The 27,918-nt window shown below is 37.3% G+C and overlaps 1 protein-coding gene across 2 annotated transcripts in view; it reads right to left on the bottom strand.

The window, feature by feature from the left end:
* Nucleotides 1-27,918, bottom strand: part of DNAAF4 (dynein axonemal assembly factor 4) — a 38,686-nt gene that overhangs the window by 904 nt on the left and 9,864 nt on the right. Inside the window, exons 4-8 of one of the 2 annotated variants that reach the window (XM_054564680.1) lie at nt 22,097-22,328; nt 20,174-20,319; nt 18,365-18,474; nt 1,958-2,111; nt 798-903 (exon numbers count right to left, since the gene is read on the bottom strand). In XM_054564680.1, coding sequence (XP_054420655.1) covers nt 798-903; nt 1,958-2,111; nt 18,365-18,474; nt 20,174-20,319; nt 22,097-22,328 — 748 coding nt within the window. The remainder of the gene's footprint in view (nt 1-797; nt 904-1,957; nt 2,112-18,364; nt 18,475-20,173; nt 20,320-22,096; nt 22,329-27,918) is intronic. The other variant, XM_054564681.1, reaches the window with a different exon arrangement.

The raw sequence follows: 27,918 nt of genomic DNA, 5'->3' as shown, positions 1-27,918 counted from the left end.
CTCAAAAAAGTCTGACGCTATTATAATTTGTAAAGATGGTTTTACAATGTTGCATTCCTACTTGGTATTTTTTATCTTCATGAAGCTAGATGAAGGTACTAAAAAAAAATGGGACATTTAAACCTAATTTGGATATTTTGGTTAGGAAGATCTCTTAAAAATGGCAGAAACAAGTTTAAAAATGAAGTCAGAAATAATAAAACTTTTAAAGGCTAGAGCCCATTAGGCCTTGAATGCAGGGAAGCTAGAAAGGCATCTGGGAGAGGTATGCAAAAGGGAGAGCTGAAGATAAGACTCTGGCTACTCCAACATTTTGCCTTTGGAGCAACATGAGTAGTTAACCACAAATAGTCCCTAAATACATTAGAAATGTAAAACAATAGCAATTAAATAAGTGCTAGATGGCTTCTATAGACATAGGGCTTACCTACAAACCTTAGTACAGTGTTACACATATAAGCAATGATCCCACATTGTGGTAGATTTCTGAGCGTGTGTGTGTCCAAAGAAGCTCATTTTAAAATTTCCATTACAACTTATGTGACTCGTTTATATCCTTTATCACACATCTTTTCATGGAAAAGCTGATAGCACAGCATTTTCCTAGATGTAAACCTGTTTATATCTTGTTCTAACTCCCTTCTACAATAATTTTTGTCAGGTAAGTTACAAAGAATAAATTAAGTGCTAAAATATAAAATAATAGAGCCCTAAAAAGTATGATTTTAAATAATCCCAATGGGATTTTTTTTTCAAAGTGTAATATGGAACTTAAAACATTTCTATCATTTTCTTACCTTCTACATACAGCTCTAGTTGACAGAATGCTGTACCACGTCGTACATGTGCCTTCATTCTTGCATTAGCATTGTCTGCCACAGGCGGTGTCAACAATTCTAGGGCCTTACAAAAAAAAAAAGAGAGAGAGAAAGACAGAACATTCTAATTTAAATTTGAACAGAAACATGGTAAAAGCCTTAATTTTAAAACAAGCCTCAAATGGTGATGGAAAAGTAAATAAATAAAAATAAAAAGTAAAGTTAAGAAAAAGACAAGCCCTAAACCCTCACCTACCTGAACTTTTGGCTTAGCTAGCACAGGAATTTAAATATATATACTGATGTTAAAAAAAATAAGGAATTTTTCAATTCTTCATACCCTCTCCCCCAAAGTTATGATTTGGTTTATCATTTGAAACCTCTAAAGATTTACCCTTACTAGCAAGAATGATTAAATAGCATTTGTACTTTTTATATTCAAATTAAAGGACTGTTTATTCATTTATTCAATAAATATTTGTTTATGCAACAAAGTTGCACTAGCAAAAGGAAAACTAAATTTTAAAAAATCACATGTTTGGTAGCTAAATAAATCAAAGTGTGAGGACTTGGTTGTTTCCTCTACATCCTTAATCTCAAGGAGCCACCCAAGAGATTTAGCATGTGATTCTCCCTTAAAACAAGTTACTGTGATATGAAAAAAAGAAAAAACTAGCAGTTTAAAATAATTACATGATATTAGTAATGAAAATTATGATATAGGTTACTCTGAAAATGGAAAAAAATTATTGAGATAGCCTTTTCCTGTGCAGGTTGTAGTGATATCAAGTGTTCTTTCTTCTACCTTGCATTATGTGTGCAAAATTTTAATAAGAAAAAAGGTGAGCACAAACTAACAACAATTTACTCATTTCCTTGTGAATTTCAACTGATATATCAAGGCAACACAGTAGCAATTGATAGGAAACTTCCAATCTAACTTGAAGTCTCAAGAGACACCAGTTCCTTATCCATGGGGGGAGGGGGATGTAATAAGCAAGACGATTCTTAAAATCTTTTACTATTTAAATAATCTTCAATTATTTATTAACATATAAAAAGTAAGGGCATCATTTAAACCAATACATAGGAGGATAACAATTTTAAAGTACCATATATAAATAAATAGATATATATACCTTAGAAGAATCTTCAATGGCCTTGTGTAAGTTTTTTAATTTTAGGTGACAAGCAGCCCGATTCAGATATAATAGTGGAATCTTATTATTTAGTCTTATGGCTAAGTTGTATGCATTAATAGCTGCCAAATAGTTTTCTGTTGCAAACAATTTGCTAATGAGACAAAAACAGGAAAAAATATATATATAACATTGAAACAGAAACAAAGAAACAATATCTAAGGATATTTTCTATTCCCTGTACAATGGGGGTTGTAGGCTACACTGACTCCACATACATCAGCATGTAATCAGCATAACCTCACTCTTACCTCTAGGGGAGACATCAGTAGTTTAAGCCAGTAGACATATTTCCATCCTCCTTGCTACGATCTTTTTTTAAAGATTGTATTTATTTTTTTAGAGAGAGGGGACGGGGGGAAGAAAGAGAGGGAGAGAAACATCAATCAGTTACATTTCGCATCTGCAACTGGGGACCTGGCCATAACCCAGGTGTGTGCCCTGACTGGGAACCAAACCAGTGACCATTCATTTCTTAGGCCAGCACTGAATCCACTGAGCCACACCAGCCAGAGCTTTACTCCAATGACTGAGAGATAGGCTTATGACCTAAATTGCATTCAGAGTAAAACCTGTGACTTCATTTCCAAAGTTAGAGAATGAAAAATTGGAAAAACTCCCCCTGCTGGACACAAATGAAGAAAGCACACAGCCTAAATGGTTGCTGAGCATTTCTAACACCATGGGAGGAGCAAATACAAGAATAAAGCTGATACCATGGAATTATAAAAAGAATAAAAAGGCAGGAGGAAACTGAATCTTCGGTGATACAATTAAGCTGCTGGATCAAGCTTTACCTAAAATACAATACAGCTTTAGCTTTTTAGTTATATTAGCCAATAAATTCCTTTTAACATAAATCCAGTTTAAATTGGGTTTTCTTGGTTATTGGCAAACAAAAGCATCCTAATAGATAAATACTCTATTAAAATCTTCCAAAATTCTCTTAAAATAAATATAATTAAAGAATTGATTTAAAATGTTAAGTTTCTTTTTTATTTTTCATGTACAATTCCTGGAATTTTCAAAAATGTATAAGCATAAGGAAAATAGCAAATACTTTGCCAAGTATAAAAGTGCCATATAAATAACCCTTTGTATTCATTTCCAGTCAATTGTGCATACTTTACAGTTCTAGAATATTAAACATGACGACATCAAAAGCAGGCCCATAAAAGCATCCAGGAAATTCTGAGTAAAAGGTAAAATGACACCACTGTGACACCTAACCTAAGTCTGACTCAAGCTTAAGTTAACCTGCGCAAACTAAAAAAGCTAATTCTGTGGGAACGGTTTCCATACCTGAAATGCTTCATATCAGCTAGGATGTTTCTGACCACAAATAACAGAACCCCAATTCAAATTGGCTTAATTCAGTAAGGAAATAAGTTATCTTACATTTTAAAAAGTCTGGAGGGAAATACTCTGTGCCCAATATAACCAGCACATCAAGTGTATTATCAAGGGCCCAGCTTCCAGCCATTTCTCCATTCTACTGTACTGAGCAGCTACTGCATCCTAGGCCTGGTTTTCTTCATGGTTGTAAAATGGCTGCATAGTTCAAGGTGCTACATTCGGGCCCAACAGTCATTAGAAGACAATAAGACAATGTATTCTGATATATGACCCTTAACAGCAAGAAAACCTTTCCCAGAAATCTCCTGGTACATCTCCTTTCCCTGCTTATAGACCAAAAGTACCTACCCTTAAAAAATATTTCCTCTTAAAAAACCACCAGTCTTTTTCTCCCTGAACTGCTCTCCCCACTTTCTCTATCTCCTCACTTTTACTCCCCAATACTACTTATTGCTGTTTTAGAACACTTAAAAAAATTCAACAATATGACCATCTTTCCATGTTAATAAATACAGGGATGCACTATCTTTTGCCATGGAGTTGTAGATATATGCATATTCTGGATATATGATTTACCAGATACATGATCTGAAAATATTTTCTCTATTTTGTGGGTTGTCTTTCACTCTTTTGAGTGTTTCTTTTTAGAAAACATTTTTTAAAATTTATTTTTAGAGAGAGGGGAAGGGAGGGAAACTTTGAAGAAAGAAAGAAACATCAGTCAGTTGCCTCTCATACATGCCCCATCCGGGGACTGAACCCACAACCCAGGCGTGTGCCCTGATCGGGGAATAAAACTGGAGACTTTTACTTTGTGGGATGACACCCAAACAACTGAGCCACACCAGTCAGGGCAACAGTGTTCTTGATGTACAAAATTCTTAATTTTGATGCATTATGACTTATCTATTTTTTTTATTGCCTGTGCTTTCGATGTCACATCCAAGAAGTATTGTCACATCTAATGTCATGAAGCACCCTGTGTTTTCTTCTAAGAATTTTGTAGTTTCAGCTCTTATGTTTAGGCTTCTTATCTATTGTGAGTTAATTTTTGTATATGATGTTAGGTATGGATCGAACTTGATTTTTTTGCAAGTGGATATCCAGTTTTTCCATCACCATTTGTTGAAAAAACTGTCTTTTCTCCACTGAATAGTCTTAGCACATTTTTTGATAATCATTTGGCCATATGGTATGTGAGGGTTATTTCTGGACTATCTATTCCATTGGTCTACATGTCTGTACAAATCTTGTAATAATATATACATTTGAAGGACAGTTCCATTTTCATCGTTAATGTAAGTTTACAGTTTTATAATGCAACAGTTTTTTCAGAAAAATTCTCCCAGATTCTAAGGGAAGAAGAGCTACAATAAACAGCATTAAAAGAATCACTGTAGGATGCATAATAACAAGAAATATGAAGTGTTAACACTTTAAATGTTTACATATTAAAATATAAATCCATATGAATATTACATTCATTAAAGTTCAATACCACTACAAATAGCCAAAAATTGCCTGAACTCAGAAAGAGCCAAATTTCAAAAGAAAAAGGAAAAAAATTAAACCTCTGTCTAAAAAGCAGTCATCACTGAACATCATTTTTAAACAAAGACGTTAATCACCATTAAGTCTACCCAGAAGCTCCAAATAATACAATGCTAATGAAAACAATTATGCAAAAGTACTCGTTTATTAAGCATACATTGAGTGCTTATTTATTCAAGAGACAAGGATAATTGCAAACTCCTCTCATTTTTATGACTGGTTTGCCTTTGTAAAGAAAGAAACATTCTAACTGGCAATGGCCAAAGTGGTCAAACATTTTATACAAGAGTTGAATGTGGGAAAAGCAACAGGAGGCAGGAATAACAAGAAAGAAATGAAGTGGAGAGAAAGAAAAGAGGAGAAATCAGAAGTAGTTGGGCTTAGAAACTGCGATGGGGGCAGGGAGCAACACATTCCTACAGAGGATAGAACAGCTCTGTTTTGTGGGCATTAGGAACTGCAGTACCCACTGCCCCTCAAAGAATTTTGAGAGTCCTTGTCTCAGCATCTTGTCTGCATATAAAATATTCTTGGGTATCTCAAGGGCTTCTAAAGTCTATACCAGTTTGCCTTAGGCACAGGAACCAATACAATTTAGCACTCAGGATGGAAGGAGGAAAAGGACACTGCATACTAAGTCCGGCCATGATAGGTGCACAACAGCAGAATGTCATGGGCTGTAAAATGCATACAAACAAGCAACTGAACAAAATTATAATTATGTCAAAAAAGCCATCTTAGAAGATGGAATCCAAACTTCCTTAATCAAAAGAAAGGTAGCAGCATGAGAAAACTGTCCATAAAGAGAGTTTTAAAAATGCAGCAAAGCAAGGCAGGTTTGGCAGATATGTACTAAAAGTGGGCAGGTACACGGGGCTGTTGGGAGATAGTTCTCCATGGGTCTTATGTCAGACCTACTGACAGATTTTGTTTGGGTCTGTCTTTTCAAAGATTTTTGTATAGCACACAACCTTGAAAGACAAAGATAGTGTGTCCCTCTGGGACAAAGAGCAGATTTGTTTGCTGTTCTGTGTAATAAAGACAATATCTCCCTGTGAGGCAAAGGTTAGACAGATTCGCTTACAATGTTATAAAAAATCATGTTCCTTATACTCACCCTTCTCAGCTGTAGTGCAAACCTACTGTGTGTATGGCATCCACCTGGGCCCACCTGTGCAAAGGCCCTGTGGGACTAGAAGGGCAATGGGAACCAACACGAATGAAACTCATACTTCTTGCTGTGTCCTGAATAATAAAGTCCATTGTCTCTGACCCATGAGTCTCCTGACTTCTGCCAGCATCCATTAAACTGTAGTAGCTAACCCATTATAGTTTTTGCCAGGGCACGGATCCAGACCAAAGCATTCAAAGAAAATCAATTTGACAAGTGGAACTGTAGGCCATGTTGGGAGATTACAGTAACAAGTGGTCAACAATCAGCATCAAGAAGTCCAATGTGATGAAAACTAGACTTTGTGTGGTGAGCACACAATAGAGTATACAGATGTCGAATTATAATGTTGTACATCTGAAAATTATATAAAGCTATTAACCAATGTTACCCCAATAAATTTAATTTTTAAAAAGTCTAACATGAAGTAAAAGAACATCCAGTTAGACAGAATCCCATCTACAGAAAATTCAGAAACAGCAAACATACAGAAATTCAGACCAATTGGTAGGTTAGTCTGTCAGCAAATAGCAGGCTGCTACATCCACAGTTCAGAAGCAGGAGTTAACTTGGGTGGCAAGAGGAAAAGCAAAAGCAAACCACAGCCTTATTCTTTTTTTTTTTTTAATTATCACCCAAGGGTATGTTCATTGGCTTGAAAGAGAGAGAGAGAGAGAGAGAGAGAGAGAGAAACATTAATGTGAGAGAAAACATTGATCAGTTGCCTCCCACATGTGCTCTGACTAGGGGTCAAGCCCACAACCTAAGCGCGTGCCCTGACAGGGAACTGAATAGACAGCCTCTTGGTGGACAGGACGACGTTCCAACCGACAGAGCCACCCAGCCAGGGTCAGAGCCTCACTCTCTCTCTCTTTTTTTAAATGTACCCATTTTTTTTTCCATCACCATTTATCCCCCCATACCCTTTTCTACCTCCACCCACCCCCTCAGGGCCTCACTGTTAAAAGGACTGGAGTATCAGTCAGGCTACAAAATTTGGTACTTGGCTAAGATAAAAAAAAGAAAATTCATACATTGGAATTAGGGCAGGTGATCTTATGTGGCAATAGTAAGTATGATGATGCTGGGTGCTAAACTGTAGAATTACATAGATGTTTAATTCCCTCCTACTTAACATCAGAATTTGCTGTAGAGGGTGAGGTATGCAGGTGGGATTCCAGTGGTCCTAGTGTCGGGGAAGAAGGGACTTAAAGCTTGGAGTTAAGACAGGGTTAGTTAAAAAAAAAATGCTAAAAATCACACACAGAGTAATGTCAGTGGGACAGAACAATGGTCTCTCTACCTTATATGATTACAAGTGTCTTAAAGGGTAGCAATTAAGTTATTTTCAGATTCTGAGTCACATAAGACTGTTAAATAACATCATACCATGCACACATCTAAATAGGAGCACCTAGACTCTATTTTATGTGAGATGTTCTCAGTAAAAAGCTACCTGGCACGTAATGTTAATAAAAAAAGCTAAAATGCTTTCATGAGCAAATAAAATTACTTAAGATTAGGTGTTTTCCTAAAAGGTAGAGTTGACATTTAAAACTAAGATATAGCAGCAGAAAGGTAGGTAAAGAAAATAAAAACATTCTGTGGCTTTTTCTACAGGCTTCATTTGGAGTACACATAATCCCCTAAACAGTTTGCTCACGGTACTGCTACTGCTCCTTTGAAAGGCAGGCCCATCTCTGGAAGGGTGGCACGGTAAGGACTGCTGTTTTGCCTACGTAAGTAGAGAAGGCCACCGTAAAACAAAGGCTCGGGAGATGAAAGTATTTCATCTTTGGGCTTAACTTCAACACCTTGCTTCTGAATCAGTTCTATCATGTCTGTTTCTATCTTTTGTACTGCATTACATTGCTAGAGAGGATACATTTCTCTCTAACAATTCTTCCCTTTTATCTGTTTGTACTTGGCATTATGATTGACTGTACTTTGCTCTGTTTCTCTGGGTGTCATTAGTTACTAAGCTTTTTTCCATCTCTCCTTATTTTTAACTCTCCTCTCCTCTTATTTTGCTCCTCCTCCTTTTTCTACCTAATTGAAGACTGCAAAGCAACATGGTACAAAAACAAAAGGAACTGAAGTCATTGTAGTCTACCAGTCATAGCTGCCTGCCACAAAGTACACTTCTGCAATAGGTTGTTGCCTATTGATTGCTTTCATCAGCAGTCAATTTTATATTTATTTATCTACACACACACCTCCCTTTTCCTGTACTTATCAGTCAAAATTTCAGCCCTGGCTCAATGATCTTATCCGCCCTTCCCACTCTTAAATCCAAATCACATTAGTAGTATATATTAGAAATAAGATCAAAAAGGACTCATGGACATGGTCAACAGTATGGTGACTGGGGAGGGGGGCTGAGTGGGTATAAAGGGGATAAATGGAAATGAAAAAAAGCAATACAATAAAAAATTTTTTTAAGAAATATGATCAGACCAACACGATCTAGGACCTTTAACCAGTCCCAGCACCAAAACGCCTTGTGCCAAAGCGCTGTCTAACCATGTCCACCAATGCTGTTACCTTTGGGCACTGATCAAATAGCATGCTTCTCCCTTGTTCTCATGTTGAGGTCCTTATTTGCTGGTCTTTCCTACGCTCATCCCCACCCCCTCCTTTACACTTTCTTATTCCTGTTTCTGCCTTAACTGACTTCACCCCCCATCCCAATCCTTCCCTACACCCTAGACCTTCCACAGAATGCTTTCTAAAGTAAACCTGGCTCTGCCTTGAGGACCGTGCTATCTCTATCCCCTCTATACTGACCCTCCCCCAGACATTCACTTGCCCATATAAGGAACTATGACCAGGGGAATTGGCACTCTCCAGACTCACTTAGCAGTAGCTCTCCCTTTTATGTAAAAGTCATAATCCTTTGAGACTCCTGACATCTTTAGCCTATAGTCTTCGGGTCACTGGTATCTACTGATTTTTTAAATCACCCTTTTTTTTATTCATTGAGGACTTTGAAACGTGGCTCCCAGTATCTGTCTCCATCCCAACTTCTACCATAATGCCAGAAGATTGTAAGGTTTATCTATATGACCCCTTAATAAATTTAGCCTTGAAATACATGGAACTCCTTAACTCAGATTACTTTCCCTTCAACTCTATTTTTGCTACCCACTGCCAGGGCCACAGCTAGGAGTCTGTCATCAGTTGAACTACACTACCTCAGGACCAGCAAACTGGAATCCCAGCCACTGACTGAACTTTCTATTCTGTCAATGTTCCCCTTATACCAATTCTTCAACCTTATAGTGCCCTCTACTTTTTTAATTGTTCTACTTTATCAGACCACTGGGCCCCTCAAGACATCTCTTCCTTTCTAACCCAGACTGGGCTTCATGACTAAACATCTGAGTTATTTTTCCCATGAGTAATCTGGTTCTTTGCACTACTTATCTTTTCATGTACTTGTCAGTCAAAAGTTCAGTCCTCGCTCGATGAGCCACTCTTAAATCCAAAAGACTAAACACTGTAGGAGATCGATCACACAGCTGTACTAACATCTCTGTGAACTCATGTTCCCTACCCAGCACAGGCCTCAGTAGTACCCACTGAGCAGTTTTTCTTGTTAGAAACTTACCTTATCTTCACTTTCTTCCCTCTAATCTCAGAAAATAAAGTATCTCTGCCTATTTCAAATTAATTTGTCAACATTTTCTACAGAAAAGTAACCAGTCCAAGAGGATAGCCCACTCTGCTTTGCACACTTCAGCACACTGCAAGGAGGATTCACAGTACACCGCTTGGGCTGTGGTTAATCGACAGGAATAAAATAATGGGACAAGGATTTTCTTCATTTCTGAGAACTGTGCAACACTGGGTAGAACACACGCTTCATAATCATATTGCCCTGGAGCTGAATCCTGGTTCATCTTATTAACCACCACCTTAACCTAGTTTATTAACCTTTCTAGTCCTTGTTTCTGAATTTGAAAAATGACGATAAAGAATACTATCCACTCTGACTGGTGTTCAGTGTGTTGGGCATCATCCCACAAACCAAAAGGTTGCCAGTTCAATTCCTGGTCAGGGCACATGTCTGAGTTGCAGGCCAAGTCCCTGATTGGGGGCATGTGAGAGGCAACTGATCTTTGATATTTCTTTCCCTCTCTTTCTCCCTCCATTCCCTTCCTTCTAAAAATAAATGGATAAAATATTTTGTAAAAGAATAATATCCAACTAGTCAGACTGTTATAGGAATCAAATGAGCTATTTTGTATAAAACTGATAGTTTCTCAATAAATATTTGTTAATTGAGTGCAAAATCTGTAGGTCCTACACAACTACAATTGTGAGGATTTAATGACATAGGAAACTATCACGAAGTACTAACATATGGACTGTAAATATGGCAACTTAAAGATAAGAAAATGCAATTAAAAAAATAATTTAAAGCAAAGGTCCACAACATCTGGGCTGAGGACCAGTGCCAGTCTGTGGCCTGTTAGGAAGTGGGCAGCACAGCAGCAGGTGAGCGGCGGGCCAGCGAGGGACGCTTTGCTCGCATTACCACCTGAGCTCTGCCTCCTGTCCCACCACCCCAGCACCCCTGCCACTCCTGTCTGTGAAAAAGCTGTTTTCACGAACTCGGTCCCTGGTGCCAAAAAGGTTAGGGGAAGCTCATTTAAAGGACTTCCAGTCCAGATGGTGGCACAGGTAAACACAGCTCGCCAACTCACACAACCACATCAAAAATACTACTAAACTATAGAACAATCATCATTCAGAATTGTCACAAAATGAGCTGAATGGAAGTCCTACAACTACGAAATTAAAGAAGAAACCACATCAAGACTGGTAGGAGGGGCGCAGAGCTGAATAGGCTGGTCCCACACCTATGTGTGGCAGTTAAAATGGGGAGGGTTATCTCAGGAATGAGTGGTCCCAGCCCCACACTAGACCACGCAGCCCAGGTTTCTAGGGTCAGAAAGATAAGTCTCCATAACTTCTGGCTATAAAAATCAGCAGGAAGCCCTGGCTGGTGTGGCTCAGTAGATTGGGAGCTGGCCTGTGAACCAAAAGGTGACTGGTTCAATCCAGGTCAGGGCACATGCATGGGTTGTGGGCCAGGTCCCCAGTTGGGGGCATGTAAGAGGCAGCCAATCCGTGTTTGTCTCACATATTGATGTTTCCCTCCTTCCCTTTCTCACTCCCTTCTCCTCTCTCTGTGAATAAATAAGTTTTAAAAACTCTTTAAAAAAAATGACCAGCAGGGATTAAGGCGGTGGAAGACAGGGACTGCTAGAGTCCAAGGCAGTTCCTCTTAAAGGACCTGTGCACAAACTTGCTCACACACACTCTCTAAGCTCCAGAATAGGGGCATCAGGTTGAAAGGCATCAGAAACGTATAAGGAGAAAGTAAATTGTCTGGCATCAGGACGAGAGCTGGAGGGGCAGCTTTCTTCCAGCAGCACTGGGGTAGCAGCTTAAAAGGCACCAGTGGCATACAGGAAGAATCTGAAGTGTCAGGCATCAAGATGAGAGCTAGGGGACAGAAAAAAAGGCCATTGTCCCTTTTCTGGACCCTCCCCCCACAGAGCCATGGAGCTGGCAAGCTGGTACCATATCTGAGACTCCATCAAAGTGGCTAACACTGTGTGCCCTGCCCTGCAGATGCCAGAGATTCTGTCCTACCCAACTTATGGCCCCACCCAAGCCACTTTTCCATGTGAATGACTGGTCTTGGTTCATGCTTCACAACTTCCTAAATCCTCTTAAAAGAGCAACAGCTGGCCTCAGTGAGCCCCCAGTCCCTGTATTTCTTGCTAAGTAGCCACAGGCTCAGCAATAGCGCAGCCATTCTAATGCACAGCTTGGCTTCACCTGGGAATCTCCAAGCCCAGCACAAGCAGCAGGCATCTCAGACTGCTTTATAACTCAGGTAGGGTGGCTCCAGGAAAAACACAGGTGGGGCCTGATCTTAGCCTGCACCACCTGGGAAACCCCAACTCCTACACACCCAGTGGATACCTACAGACCATGTCAGAGCACCACCACCCTGCCTCTGTACAGCTGATCCTTCACGGAGGGTGGAGGTTGGTGGTAAGTGGTCACAGTCAGTTCTTGTAGCTGTCTGACCTGGGTAAATCATTCCATTTAACTGCCAACAGCAATGAAGGCTCAGCTACAGGATGAAGGTATATTCATCTTACACAGACAATGCACCTTGAGTGCCCAGCTTGGGTGATAGGGGAGGCTGTGCCACTGGACCCTGCAGGACACCTACAACATTAGGCCACACTACCAAGACAGTGAGTCATAGCAGCTCTGCCTAATACATAGAAACAAACACAGGGAGGCTGACAAAAGAAGGAAACAAAGAAACTTGGCTCAAATGAAAGAACAGACCAAAACTCCAGAAAAACAGCTAAATGATATTGAGATAAGCAATCTATCAGATGCTGAGTTCAAAACACTAGTTATAAGGATGCTCAAGAAACTTAGTGAGGACCTCAAGAGCATAAAAAAGATCCAGTCAGACCTAAGGATACACTAATTAAATTAAGGACAAGTTAGCCCCTGGCTCAGTGGTTTGAGCACCAACCTGCAAATCAAAAGGTTGCTGGTTCTATTCCCAGTCAGGGTATGTGCCTGGGTTGCAGACAAGGTCCCCAGTTGGGGGCATGTGAGAAGCAACGGATTGATGTGTATCTCACACACAAAAGTTTCTCTCCCTCTCTTTCTCCCTCCCTTCCTCTCTCTATAAAAATTAAAAAAAAAAAAATCTTTAAATAAAACAACAACAATGTACAGGAAAATAGCAGTAGGGTGAATGAAGCTGAGAATCAAATCAATGACTTGGAACATAAGCAAGCAAAAAACAACCTATCAGAACAACAAGAAGAAGAAGAATCCAAAAAAAAAAAAAAAAAGGATAGTATAAGCAGCCTCTGGAACAACTTCAAGAGGTCCAACATTTGCCTCATAGGGAGTGCCAGAAGGAGGAGAAAAAGAGGAAGAAATTGGAAATCTATTTGAAAAAATAATGAAAGAAAGCCTCCCTAATTTGGTGAAGGAAGTAGACATGCAAGTCTGGGAAGCACAGAGAGACCCAATTATGATAGATGCAAAGAGGCCCCCTCCAAGACAAATCATAATTAAAAGCCCAAAGGTTAAAGATAAAGAGAAACTCTTAAAAACATCAAGAGAAAAGAAGTTAGTTATCTACAGGGGAATTCTCATTAAGAATGTCAGTTCACTTCTCAAAAGAAACTTTGCAGGCTAGAAGGGATTGGCAAGAAATATTCAAAGTCAGGAAAAGCAGAGACCTACAGCCAAGATTGTTCTACCCAGCAAAGCTATCATTTAGAATGGAAGGGCAGGTAAAAAGCTTCCCAGATAAGAAAAAACTAAATGAGTTCATCATCACCAAACCATTGTTTTATGAAATGTAAAAGGGACTTTTTTAAGAAAAGGAAGAAGGTCAAAATCATGAACAATAAAATGGCAAAAATACTTAGCTATCTACAATTGAATCTAAAAAACAAAGCAAACAAGAAGAAAAGAGAGAGAATAATGGATACAGAGAGCATTTTGATGGTTGCCAGGTGGGAGGTGGGTAGGGGATGGGCAAAAAAGGTGAGGGGATTAAGAAGTACAAATAGGTAGTTACAGAATAGCCATGGAGATGTAAAATACAGTATATGAAATGGAGTAGCCAAAGAACCTATGCATGATCTATGATCACAAACAATGGTGTAGGGATTGCCTGAGGGACTGGGGTGTGCTGAGTCGAGGCGTACTAAGAAGTTAAAGTTAGGACAGCTGTAATAGCATAATCAATAAAATATAATTTAAAAATAAAAAAGGTATACACTCAGTTAAAAAAATACCAATCAGAATAGAAAGAAGAAAAAATAATTTAAAAAAATGAAATAGTGTAAAGGACCTCTGGGAAAACTTCAAGCATACGAACATTGGCATCATAGGGGTGCCAGAAGTAGAAGAGAGAGAAGAAGAAATTGTAAGTTTGTTTGAAAAAATAATGACGGAAAACTTCCCTAATTTGGTGAAGGAAACAGACATGCAAGTCCAAGAAGCACAGAGAGTCCCAAGCTCGATGGACCCAAAGAGGCCCACACCAAGACACAGCATAATTAAAATGTCAAAGGTTAAATAAAAACAGAGAATCCTAAAAGCAGCAAGAAAAAAGCAGTTAGTTACCTACAAGGGAGTTCCCATAAGACTGCCAGCTGATTCCTCGAAAGAAACTTTGCAGGCTAGATGGGACTGGTGAGAAATAGTCAAAGTGATGAAAAGCAAGGGCCTATAAACAAGATTGCTCTATTCAACAAAGCTATCATGTAGAATTGAAGGACAGATAAAGAGCTTCCCAGACAAGAAAAAGTAAAGGAGTTCATTACCACTAAACCAGTATTATATGAAATGTTACAGAGGCTTCTTTAAGAAGATGATCGAAACTACAAACAATAAAATGGCAATAAATACATAACTATCAACAATTGAATCTAAAAAAAACAAACAAACAGGCAGAAAAGAAACAGAATCATAGATACAGACAACATTTTGAAGGTTGCCAGATGGGAGGTGGGTAGGGGATGGGCAAAAAAGGTGAAAGGATTAAGAAGTACAAATAGGTAGTTACAGAATAGCCATGGGGGTGTAAAGGGCAGCATAGGGAACAGAGTAGCCAAGGAACATGTATGCATACAACAGTGTGAGGACTGCCTGAGAGTCGGGGGTGTCTGGGTGGAGGGGGGCAAAGAGGGAAGATTAGGACAACTGTAATAGCATAAACAAAATATAATTTAAAAAAAAGAAATGACTTAGAGTGTGTGCAGCTCAGGAGCAGGACAGGAAGGAGGCCTATAGACTGCATGAAATTCAAGGGGAACTTGCATTTTATACACACTGTGTAAATTTTTTTCAGAAGACATATTTTTATAAAAATTTTAAATGCATGTGACTTTTAACAAGAGGATAAATACAAGATCAAGATAATCCATCTACCCTTGGCTTTGAAACAATTTTCACCACTCTTCTAGGAGACATTTTAATCATCTCTTCTGTGGTATTTGCAAATCTAGTCAAACCTTTTCTATTCTTAAAGAACACACACACACACACACACACACACACACACACACCACCACCCACCCCCCCCCCCCCCCCCCGTCTATCCTTAAAGTTTCTATTCCATTGGCTTCTAGGAGTATTTTTGTGTACTCTTTTCTTTTGACAGACCTTCAAATGCTGGTAGGTCAGAGTTTTACCCTCAGGCCATTACTCTTTAGGTCTACAACACTTTTCTTGGGTATCTTTCCTACTCTTCTAAATTCAACTACTATAGCGTACTCTTTCTCTACAGAGTATGCCCACATCTTTTTTCCCTTTCAGGCCTGCATGTCCTGAACTAGAAGGGTTCCCAGGAGATCTGCAACCAGGGGAGCAATGTGCAGTGGCAGCTCGCCCTGGGCTAACCCCATGAACCTGTCTCCAGGCTGCCTTTACTAGGACTTTTCAGTGAGCTAACAGCAGCCCCACCTGGGCTCATTTCTTCCCTATAACATTTCTAGAGAGCCACAGCAACCCTTCCTAAGCTCTCTCCTTTTGCTTCTTCTATCCTAAGCTCTTCATTGTCTCACTGTCCCCAGCTTTCATAAGCGTATTCTTAAAATAAAAAGAAAAAGTCAACTACTATATAAATGCCAATAATCTCCAAATCTGTATCTACAGTGCTGGCCTCGAGTTTCAAACGTGCTGGACACCATCAACTAGACTGACCCAGAGACACCTCAAACTCAACATACTCAAAACTGAACTTACCTACATTCCTTCCTATCTGGCCCCTCTTCTACTAATTCATTCATTTGGTGGCATCAGGCAATCAATCATTCAAACTGAAAACACAGAAGTCACCTACAGATATACCTCTCTCCCTCTCCAATGATCATTCAAGAAGTTCTGCCTATTTTACTTTCTAAATATTTCTCAAATTGCCCCTTTCACTCCTACAACAATGCCATAATTGAAGGTCTTTGCTTAGTTTCTGCAATACGTTTCCCTCCACCTTACAAAATAAAATGTAAGAATCTTAATCAACTACACAATGCCCTTGTCTATTTATCTATACACATTTGTTATTACACCTAGCCTCAAACTTTGTTTTAGCAAAAAATAAATGACCCATAGTTCCTGACCTGAAATATCATACTATTTTTTACCTTTGAAATTTTGCTCATACTGTCTCCTCTGCCTGAAATGAATGTCTTTCTCTTCCTTCCTCTTCAACCTCCTACTTTTCATTAAAAGGAGCTCAGGCACTAGGTTCTCTAGGAAGTTTTTCCAGATCCTACCTTCCTCCACTGAGGTTAGGTGTCCCTTCTCTGTAGTCCCATATTACTTTGCTCTTTTCTAGAAATTGTACTACCCACAAAGTGTTGTAAGTATTGGTATATGTCTCTCTCCTCCACTGATCTCTGTAGCTCAGAGTCTAACTCACAGTCTGGCAAACAGCAAATGATCAATAGATGTTTACTTAATATGGTTCAATAAATAAGAAGGGAGGGAGGGAGGGACAGAAAGGGAGAAATAGGAGGAAGGATCATGCTTGGTTTTACTGATGGGAGTAAAAGGAATGAAACAATCAGCCCCAGGCTTCTAGCCTTCAGAAAAATTGCCGACTCCAGCTCAATGTCACAAACCAGTCTCTGATGTTTATAACAGACATAAGAAAAGACCAAAAAAGAACATATATAGATATTATGGTAGACGGCGAATGCCCCCTGCCAAAGATATCTACATACTGATCACCAGAAACTGTGAATATGTTAACCAACAGGGTAGAAAGGACTTTGCAGATGTGATTAAGGATGTTGAGACAGGAGATTATCCTAAACTGTGCACGTGAGACTAATGTAACTACAAGTGTCCTTGTGAAAAAAAGGGAGGCAGGGGAATCAGAGTCAGAGAAGGAGATGTGATTATGGAAGCAGAGCTCAGAGTGATGAAATTGCTGGCTGGGGGCCATAAAGCAAGGAGTTTGGGCAGCCTCCAAGCTGGAAAACGCAAGGGAACAGATTCTCTCCTTGAGTCTCCACAAAGATCAAAATTGATACCTTGATTTTAGCCCAGTGAAACCCAACTGAATTTCTGATTTCCAAAACTGTAAATGTAATCAATTTGTATTGTTTTCAGCCACTCAATTTGAGGTAGTTTGTTATGGCAGCAATAGGAAATAAAAGGTACATATGATAAATAATAAATAATATCATCTACAATTGCCTCAAAATATCAATTCAAGTTGCCACTCAGAATGTACAGAATTCACTGTTTTTGATAATTGTATAAAAATATTCACATGTAGAGACACATATATAGAATAAATGGGAAAAGGATTGCCAGGATATAATGACAATTTATGAGATAATTTGGTAATCTTTTAAAATATGGATATGGCCCTGTCTGGTGTGGCTCAGTGGATTGAGTGCCAGCCTGTGAACCAAAGGGTCGCCAGCTCGACTCTCAGTTGGGGCACATGCCTGGGTTGTGGGCCAGGTCTCCAGTTGGGGGCATGTGAGAGACGACCACACACTGACGTTTCCCTCTCTTTCTCCCTCCCTTCCCCCTCTCTAAAAATAAATAAATAAAGCTTTAAAAAAAATAAAAATAAAATATGGATATGAATAATCAAAGCTCTAGTTTTTAAGGAAGGTATTAGGTAGAGTGCTTATAAAATGTAAATGATTTAAAAGGGATTTAAAAAAAAATCCTTACCCAAGGTTATGTTTACTGATTTTAGGTGGGTGGAAGTCGGGGGAGGAGAGAGAGAGAGATAAACATCAAAAGGGTCGATGTGAGACAGAGAAGTATCAATTTGTTGCTTCCCACATGCACCCCAACTAAGGATTGAAAATGCAGCTTAGGTATGTGTCCTGGGTGGGGATTGAACTCGCAACCTTTTGGTATATGGGACAACTCTCCAACCAACTGAGCTACTAGGCCAGGGCAAAAAACAGATTTTAATAAGCAATCCCAAAAGTGTAATCTTTTCATTTCTATGGCATTTAAATATAAAAATAAAAATAAGAGCCTTAACTTGTTACATGATCTGACTTTTTAATATGGAGGTGTTGCCTACCTAATTTGTTTATTTACATTATCTTTCTCCAACAACCACACACACAAACATACATGTTAAGATATCTGAAAAATGTGAGAAAAACTAATGTCTACACAACTATATTATAAATCTCATGGCCAGACTTCAAACAACTTACTTTCCTTTATCCTTCAACCATTCTGGGTTCTTTTCTTCTTCCTTTAAATCCCTCAGTTCAGGAATATCAGTATTCAGTGCTCTTCGTGCCTCTGCTTGTTTGTGCAGCCACTGAAATGAGAATGAAGTCTAATGAATGACGCGAAGTTCTTATTGTTATTAACAGTTACTTTTAGATTTCCCATCTTCCTAAATAAGACAGAAATACTATTTTTAATCGAGTGAATATTTGTGTCCCCCCAAATTCATATGTTAAAGTCATAACCACCCATGTGATGATATCTGGAGGTGGGGCCACTGGGAGTTAATGAGGTTCAGACGACATCATGCGGGTAGGAACCGCATGACAGAATTAGTTTCCTTATAAAAGAGGAAGAGACCAATGTGCTTGTTCTTCCCTCCATCCACTCCCACTCCAGCACCCTGATCTTGGACTTCCCAGCCTCCAGAACTATGAAATATTCAATAAAATGTCTGTTGTTTAAGCCACCCAGTCTATGATATTTTGTTTTAGCAGCCCAAGCAGAATAATACAGTACTTGAAGAAGGTGATTTTAAACTTCCAATTTTTATACATTAAAAAAAAATATTTTAACTTTAGCAGCTGGTTAAGAATAAAAATTCCTAGTGCAAATTTCATCCAAATTTGGGAGTTCATGTATTATTTTACTTTTCTAGTTTATATTTTTATTTTTCTATATTAAAAACTGTATGACTATAATAATATTTTATAATAATATAATATAAAATAAAATATAAAAGTAATATATTGTTTAATAAAAAGAAAAATGTTAATATTTGTAAACTGTCGTTATGTCTTAAGTATCTTCAACTTTATAATTTTTCAACTGAAAGAGGTATCAGTTCACACCTTACAGTAAAGAAATGCAGTTGTTAGTCCTTATATAACTTAAGATATAATATTTAAAATCTCAAATCTCGGGAATTTATAAATAAATAAAAGATATTAATTCCAAAGTATTAAACATTAGAATGTCTGATATTAACTCATTATAATATCATAATCATACATTTCCAAATCTGTTCTTACCACAACACATACTGATCTAAACTTTACAAATATGTTAAAGAAAATGATAGCCCTGGCTGGTGTGGCTCGGTGGATTGAGTTCCAACCTGCAAACCAAAGGGTCGCTGGTTCAGTTCTCAGTCAGGGCACATGCCTGGGTTGCAGGCCAGGTCCCGAGTGAGGGGCATGTGAGAGGCAACCACACATTGATATTTCTCTTCCTCTCTTTCTCCCTCCCTTCTTTCTCTCTAAAAATAAATGAATAAAAATATTTTTTAAGAAAAGAAAAAGAAAATGATGTATTTATAAAATAAATAGCACATGCAACAGATCATCCCCTGGAATAAGCAAGACTACTGCATAGTAAATCAGTGTCCTGTCATCCTCATTCTGGAGCCAAAAAAATAATCCTGCAAAATATATTTTTCTCATAAGGAAATACTAAAACACATTCATGAAGTAGTATCTTCTAAATATTTTATTTATTTACTTTTTTAGAGAGGGGAAGGGAAGGAGAAAGAGAGGGAGAGAACCATCAATGTGTGGCTGCCTCTCGCGCACCCCCGGCTGGGGACCTGGCCCACAACCCAGGCATGTGGCCTGACTGGGAATCGGAACTGGTGACCCTTTGGTTCACAGGCCAGTGCTCAATCCAGCCAGGGCTGAAGTAGTATCTTTAGTTTAATAAATACTTTAAAAATTCAGACCCAGTGCTTATTTGGAACAGATAAAAGTAAAGCATTTTCACTATGGTCACTAATTAACAGGAAGTATGCTTACCTCCTCTTCTTCTGCTACTTGTGATTCCCGGAGGGCAGTTGGAAATACTCGAGGGGTAAAGCTGACATTAATACTGCCAATAGAGCGAGGAGCAGGAATACTGTCTTCCTTTAACTTCTCAGAAAACATATTTTCTGAGATTCTCTCTTCAAAAACAATATTATTAAGTTATTTATTTCTTATTTTATACTTAACAGTCAAACTGAGTTTTAAATAAGTTACACATCAAAGCTACTTCTAAAATCCTATACCAATAAACCAAAGATATTTTTCTACAAGAAAGAATCTAAAATCCATCATTGAAAGCACAGCAGGCCCTGGCCAGGTAGCTCAGTTGGTTAAAGCATGGTTTAAATACACCACGGTTGTGGGTTCAATCCCTTATCAGGGCACATACAAGAATCAACAAATGAATGCATAAATAAGGGGAACAATAAATTGATGTTTCTCTCTCTAAAATCAATATAAAAATTTTTAAAAATAAAAATGTAAGTGAATCTCAATATGAAGATAAATATAAAGATCATTTATAAAATATTAGTAAATTGAATTAAGATGTGTAAAAATCAGCATCATCAAGATTTTGAGAATAATTTTTATTTATGAAAGTGCGTTTTGGATCCAATAGTATTTGAAAATATCCAATTTGTTTAGCAGTATTTGAAATATGGAAGGAAATATATTCATATACTCTAGCTGGTATCAATATTTTGTTGAAATGCCATTGAAGAAGGAGGTATTATGGTAGTTAACTTATATGTCAATATTAAATAACAGTAAAATATATACATTTAATAATGGTTACTGCTTAATATTCACTCTAAATGACTTTTCCTTATGCTAGACCTCACCATTAAAGTAGTAATGACATGTAGCTGAGTTGAAAGAACATAGGTATCTGATGCAGACAGTTATTGGTTCAAATCTGTCTGCATCTGATAGGCTTACTTATTGAGTATTTGTTTATCCTTTATAAACATCTATTTCCCCTAAAATAAAAATAGCAGCACTTATCACAAAGTATTTTTGTGAAAATTGGGTGAAACAACCAATAAAGTCACCTGGCATAAAGTGATCACCAATAAATGTTAATTATTACTATTAATACAAGTGATTTTACTACAAAAAGTTTCATTTGCTAGATGTACACAAAACAAAGTTTAATATTCTCAGATGACATATAATCAAATTCTTAGCTTTCAATAAAGAAATGTTCTTTTTGCCCTGCCTGGTGTGACTCAGGGGACTGAGCGCTGGCCTATGAACTGAAAGGTTGCTGGTTTGATTCCTGGTCAGGGCACATGCCTGGGTTGCAGGTGAGGTCTCTGGCTGGGGTTGTACGGGAGACAACCAATCAATGTTTCTCTTGCAGACTGGTGATTCTCTCCCTCTCCTTCTCCCTTCCTTCCCCTCTCTCTAAAAATAAATAAATAAAATCTTAAAAAAGAAAAAAATATATTCTTTTAACTATGTTTGAACATACCAGGATCAAAGGTCAGAAGAACTCTTGGTTGCTTAACAAATGAGTAAAAGTACTCATTTTACTGAGTCAGGTGAAGAAAAAGTCTATTAATAAAATCCCTAGTTTCTTATCTCTAAAGAAATAAATGAATGTCCCTGGCACTGATAGTCAAACTGTCTTTTTAGACATTAAACACATATTTAACAACACTGCATAAATTTCAAGAGGAAGCACACAAGCACAAACAACACTAAATCTTTGCTCATTTTACTATAAAAACTTCACTACTTCCTAGAAGACAAAATAAATCTTTCATTTTAGTTTTTGTATTGCAACACTTATTCTCAATATGCCAAAATAATGACCTAATATTGGAAATACTTAAAACAACAACAAAAGTGACCTATATACTTCACCACCAGGACTCACTTTCCCAGAAAACATTAAAGTAATTATTGTACCTTTTGTGGCATGATTTCTAGATGGTGAATTTCTAGTAAGGCTTTTACATTTTAATTGTTTTCTCTCTTCTTCAATTTGCTTTTCTTGTTGATGTAACTTCTCTTCTCTCTGAATTCTTTTTTGTTCTTCAGCTTTTCTTTGACGTTTTTTCCAGGCTTCCAATTCTTTAGTTGCTTTTACCCGTTCATTTTCTTTCATCTGTTCTATTTTTTTCCTCTCTTCTTCTTCAATCTGTAAAAAATTACAATTACTAAAACTTTTAAAACATAAAAAGCAACATTTTAAAAATAATAAATTCATTATAATAAATTATTCCTACCTCAAAACTCTTGTTATTGTATCTGCAACAATAATTACCAGGGAATAAAGAATTAAAATGGGAATGGTAAATAATTTAGCAAAATGCCAATGATTTGGGTGTCATGAAACATAGGTTTTAGTTCAGATTTAGCATTAACTATTGATATAATCTTAGGCAATAACTTTCTCTATACTTACTTTACTCATGTAAAATGTGGGCAAGCATTCAATTAGATGACATCAAAGGGCTTGGTAAAAAAAAAAACTTTTTTCTATTCTAAAAGTTAAGTCACTTTTCCCACAACCTACAAACACACACACAGATATTCACCTTTTTACTTTTGCCAGTCTTACTTTGTCTTAGGACTGAAGTGTCAACCTTCACCTGAGGAATGAGGGAATATTCAGAAGAAAAACAGAAAGGATGAACTAAGGAGTTTGTCTCTGGTGGGTGGGTATGTTTGAACTTTGAATTCCATTGCCAGCTGGCTTGCCATAGTTGTTATTTGAAACTTCCATATGAAAGCCTAAATGTCAAATAAGTTTAAAAGCAGTATATTGCACAGGAATATGTTAACTTTCTCCCTTCCATAAACTTCCCTCATGTGGGCAAGATAAAAAAAAAGAACTCTGTGAAATAATGTAACTGGTTGGTGCCTATGTATCTGACTGTGTCTATGTAACTGGTTGGTTGACTCCCTGTATCTGACTTTCCTATGGTAATAAAGATATTCTCACCTCTCCTCTAGAGAAGCAGAATCTAACAGAAATTTTTTTGATGATGGTAATGTTCTGTGCTATCCAAGTCAGTAGCCACTACCACACATGGCTAATTAAGCACTTAAAATGTGGCTCTTGCTCAACCACAGAGCTATATCAAGAATTTTTTCCAGAGGTTTAATAAATGTTTAATTATTTCAGGTTTTTAAAAACGTGGCTAGAGTGACTGAGAAAGTGATTTTTAATTTTGTTTCATTAATTTAAAATGTAAATTAACATACATTTAAATAATACATTTGGCACAGTGATAGAATGACATGCTGGGACCAAGTTTTCTAGAAGCTGAATTATTTTAGGATAAAGAATTAACATTTGCATATGAAAACTATACTGAAGAAGTACTCTGTAACATCTGCATAATTTAATAGCCTCCTCTGGAAGACTGGTTATCTTTCTACTGAACTGTGTAACACTGACTTTAAAATAAATTTCACACATTATTGGACAGGGGTCTCCTGTAGTCCCAGATCTGTACCTAAACCTAAACTAAGCACAAAAGATGTGAATTACTTTGAGTCCTAAATTCAGACAGCTGCCAATAGGTTGGGCCGGGAGGAATCCTCCTGTGGCAGTGAGCCAGCTTTTAATGCCTGCCACAGGGAACGATGAACAGTCAGTGTTTGCCAGAGGCAGCCGCAACCTAAAAGGAGAAGATGACAACTTCACCCAGTTTAATAATATGTTTGTCTTTTTCCTTTCCTCCCTTTTTTCCTAACACATGGAAGAAGGGAAAAGTATGTCAAAAATCAGAATAACCTCACCCCTCATAATCCCTGCAAGTGGAGTGGATTTTGAAAAGTTTTTAAAACTGCTATGACACTCTTATTTACCCAGAATGAGACTATTCTTATAATCAAAAGTACCAGGAAAGTTCTGTTATCATAACCAAGATGTAGTTAAGGGAAATATATGTATTATATGTTATATATAATTATATATGTAACTTAATTTATAATAAGCTATCTTAGAGACCAAAAAAAATTGTCCAACTCTTTAGGGAGTAATGTTGAAAAGAAGGGACCAAGAAAGGCTTCACAGAGCATGTGACAGAAGGAACCAGAAAGAAGAGAAAAACCTGAAGAAGGTGATACCACAAAGTTTATGATAAAAGGAAAAGAGAAACTATATACCTCAAAGAGAAACAGAGATAGACAAACTTTAAACAATTCTTGACGTTCTTTCATTAAAAAAAAAAGTAATATGGGGAACATACCACATAAAGAAGGAATGTTTAGTAACAGAAAAACTCAGAAGGCTAGAAAAGCAATCATCACACATGAAGAAACTGACTTTTAAGTGCTTTGTACTGCTCACAAAAGGATGCTATAAAGTATGAGGTGCTGGTTTACTACAGGCAGCAAATTTAACTAATGGAAAAGTAATGAGCAGCTCCTAAACCCAATTCCTGAAGAAGGGGAAGTCTATCTTTCTTTTAATTTGGAATGAATGGTTTATCAAAGCATTTTTCTTTCTAAATTAATCTTGTTTATGAGTTACATACAGAAATAATAAAACATTAGCACACTGAAGAAAATATTAAAATTATAATACATCTTGATCAAATAGGGTGTTTCTTACTAATGGCATTAGGAAATCAAAAGAGAAAAACAACATAACCTCAGTACATGACAAAATACCAGTTGACACTAGGAATAACAGAAAAATTTTAGCGTGCTAAAAGGACCCATAAATGTCCAATTTCATGATGAAGCATTAGAAATACTTCTAGCAAAGTCACAAAGGCCATATACCTATTTTACTATTTTTCTAGAGGTAACCTATACAATAGGATTTTTAAAATAAGAAATATAAATGTCAATTAAAAGGAGAGAGAACTATCATTATTTGTAAGTAATATTGTAGACTACCTAAAAGAATCAAAATAACAAACTAACAAGCTATTACAGCAGTTCGGCATGGCACTTACTTACAAGATCAACTTAATACAAACTCATAAAAACTAACTTACCTACAAACTAGAAGTAAATGATTAGAAAAATAGAGTGGAAAAAGATTATCCATTAATAGCTGCCAGAAAAAAACTTTAAAAGGCTAAGAATAAGCTTAACAAAATATAAGCAAGTCCTATGTATATTAATTTTGCTGGAGATACATTAAGTAAGTCTGAGGAAATGGAGATAAATGCCATGTTCTTGGAGGGAAATCACAATATTGTAAATATGTTGATGTTCTGCAAATGAATTTCTAAAGTCAATGTAAATGTAATTAAAATACCAGAGAATTTCTTAGAGAGCTTGATAAATAAATGTAAAATTCATCTACAAAAGAAAATGTGCAAGCAATTCCCGTCCACAGATACCAAGTATGAAACTGGACAAATCAAAACCAACAATTCCAAGGCACTGGTAATTAACCAAAGACAGCCTGCAAATTGAGAAGTGTTTGTTCTAGAAAAACTGCTGAAGTTACAGGTAAGAACAGTGGGAGGCTGTGCCCTCCAGCCTGAGGTTGCTTTCAACCACCCACTTCCAGCTAGAATAACAAGACTGGCAGTTTTACCAACATGCAGCTAACAACAACAAAAAATCCAGCAGCTTTGTTGGCAGAAAGTGTGGACACATTTCAGGGTGGGGCAGCAAAAACCTGTGGCTTTTGTGGATAAAAGCAGTAGACTTCGTTGGGAATATACAGGGAAAACTTGCAGTTGAGATCTGAGGCTGAGGTACTGGTGGTTAGGGTAAGTGACTGACTAGTCAGAAAATTAATATAAAGATCATATAAATGAGAGCAACAGAAAGTCTGTGGTAAGCTCACCATACAATCCTGGCTAAACAGAAAGCTATGTATTTGTGGGGGAGACCCAGGAAGGCTGGCATCAAATGAAGCCAAGGGAGGCAGGAAAACTGGTCCAACTTTGAAGGTATTCTCAAACTGATACATAGATCAATAGGCAAACGGTGGGAGCCTCTATAATCCCTGCCCAAAGCATTAACTAACAGTTAAGCTATACAGACACAGGGAAGACCCCTAGGGAAGCCAGTCTAAAAAAAATACAAATTAAAAAACTTAGCAGAGACATCAGCAGCTGTATATCCAAGGGAGACTAGACAGATTTCATAATTAAAGCCTAGGCAACAATTAAAAAATAAATACTCCTGAATAAATAAACAAAAAAACAAATTTAAAAAAAACCCAGACGCCAGAATTGCTATCATCTATTAATTACAATGTCTAGTTTTCAACCAAAAATATTTCAAAAAATTGGTCAAAACTTCTCAAGTTTGATGAAAATATTAATCTATAGCTCCAATGAATTCAACAACCCCAAAGTAAAATAAATACGAAGATCCAACAGTTAAACCATAAAATTAGTAAAAAAGCTAAACGCAAAGCAGAAAATCTTAAAAGCAGCAAGAGAATAAAAACTCATCTTATAGAGGAGAAAAACAATACAATTAAAGGCAGATTTCTCATTAGAAACAATGGAGGGAAGAAGATAGTGAAATGACATGTTTAAAACACCGGCAGATAAAAACTATAAACCACAAATTCCATAAACAGCAAAACCATTCTTTAAATATGAAGATGACTCTTCCTGCCATCTTTCTGTGCTGCCATAACGGTGCACATGAATGTTCAGCTGATGATCTCAAGCATATGAACAATGCTGAAAAAAGAGGAAAATAAGAGATTCTTTTTTTCCAGCTTTTTTTTTTAGTATATTTGATTGATTATGCTACTAGAGTTGTCCCATTTTTTTTTCTCCCTTTTATTCCCCTCCCCTCCTGGATACCCCTCCCACCGGTATTCCCCCCTCCCCTCCTTAGTTCATGTCCATGGGTCATACATAGAAGTTCTTTGGCTTCTCTGTCTCCTATGCTATTCTTAACCTCCCCCTGACTATTTTGTACCTATCATTTATGCTGCTTATTCCCTGTACCATTTACCCCATTCTCCCCCCTCTCCCTCCCCACTGATAATCCTCCATGTGATCTCCAGTTCTGTGATTCTGTTCCTATTCTAGTTGTTTGCTTAGTTTGTTTTTGTTTTTGTTTTTTACGTTCAGTTGTTGATAGTTGTGAGTTTGTTGTCATTTTATTGTTCACAGTTTTGATCTTCCTCTTTTTCTTAGATTAGCGCCTTAACATTTCATTTAATAAGGGCATGGTGATGATGAACTCCTTCAGCTTTTCCTTATCTGGGAAGCACTTTATCTGTCCTTCCATTTTAAATGATAGCTTTACTGGATAGAATAATCTTGGATGTAGGTCCTTGCGTTTTGTGACTTTGAATACTTCTTTCCACCTCCTTCTTGATGAGAGGTTTCTTTTGAGAAATCAGCTGATAGTCTTATGGGAACTCCTTTGTAGGTAACTGTCTCCTTTTCTCTTGCTGCTTTTAAGATTCTCTCCTTATCTTTGATCTTGGGTAATGTAATTATGATGTGCTTTGGTGTGTGCTTCCTTGGGTCCAACTTTTTTAGGTCTCTCTGAGCTTTCTGGACTTCCTAGATGTCTATTTCCTTTGCCAGATTGGGGAATTTTTTTTCATTATTTTTTTCAAATAAGTTTTAAATTTCTTGCTCTTCCTCTTCTCTTTCTGGCACCTCTATGATTTGGACGTTGGAACATTTAAAGTTGTCCTGGAGATTCTAAGCCTCTCAGATTTTTCTGAATTCTTGTTTCTTCATTCTGTTCTGGTTTAATGTTTATTTCTTCCTTCTGCTCCAAATCATTGATTTGAGTCCTGGTTTCCTTCCCTTCACTGTTTGTTGGTTCCC

Source organism: Pteronotus mesoamericanus, unplaced genomic scaffold (assembly GCF_021234165.1).
Source record: "Pteronotus mesoamericanus isolate MK-2021 breed Mesoamerican mustached bat unplaced genomic scaffold, CSHL_Meso_final contig_164, whole genome shotgun sequence".
NCBI lineage: Eukaryota > Metazoa > Chordata > Mammalia > Chiroptera > Mormoopidae > Pteronotus > Pteronotus mesoamericanus.
The sequence above is the reverse complement of the archived record's forward strand: the minus strand, read 5'-3'. Positions and strand labels throughout refer to the sequence as shown.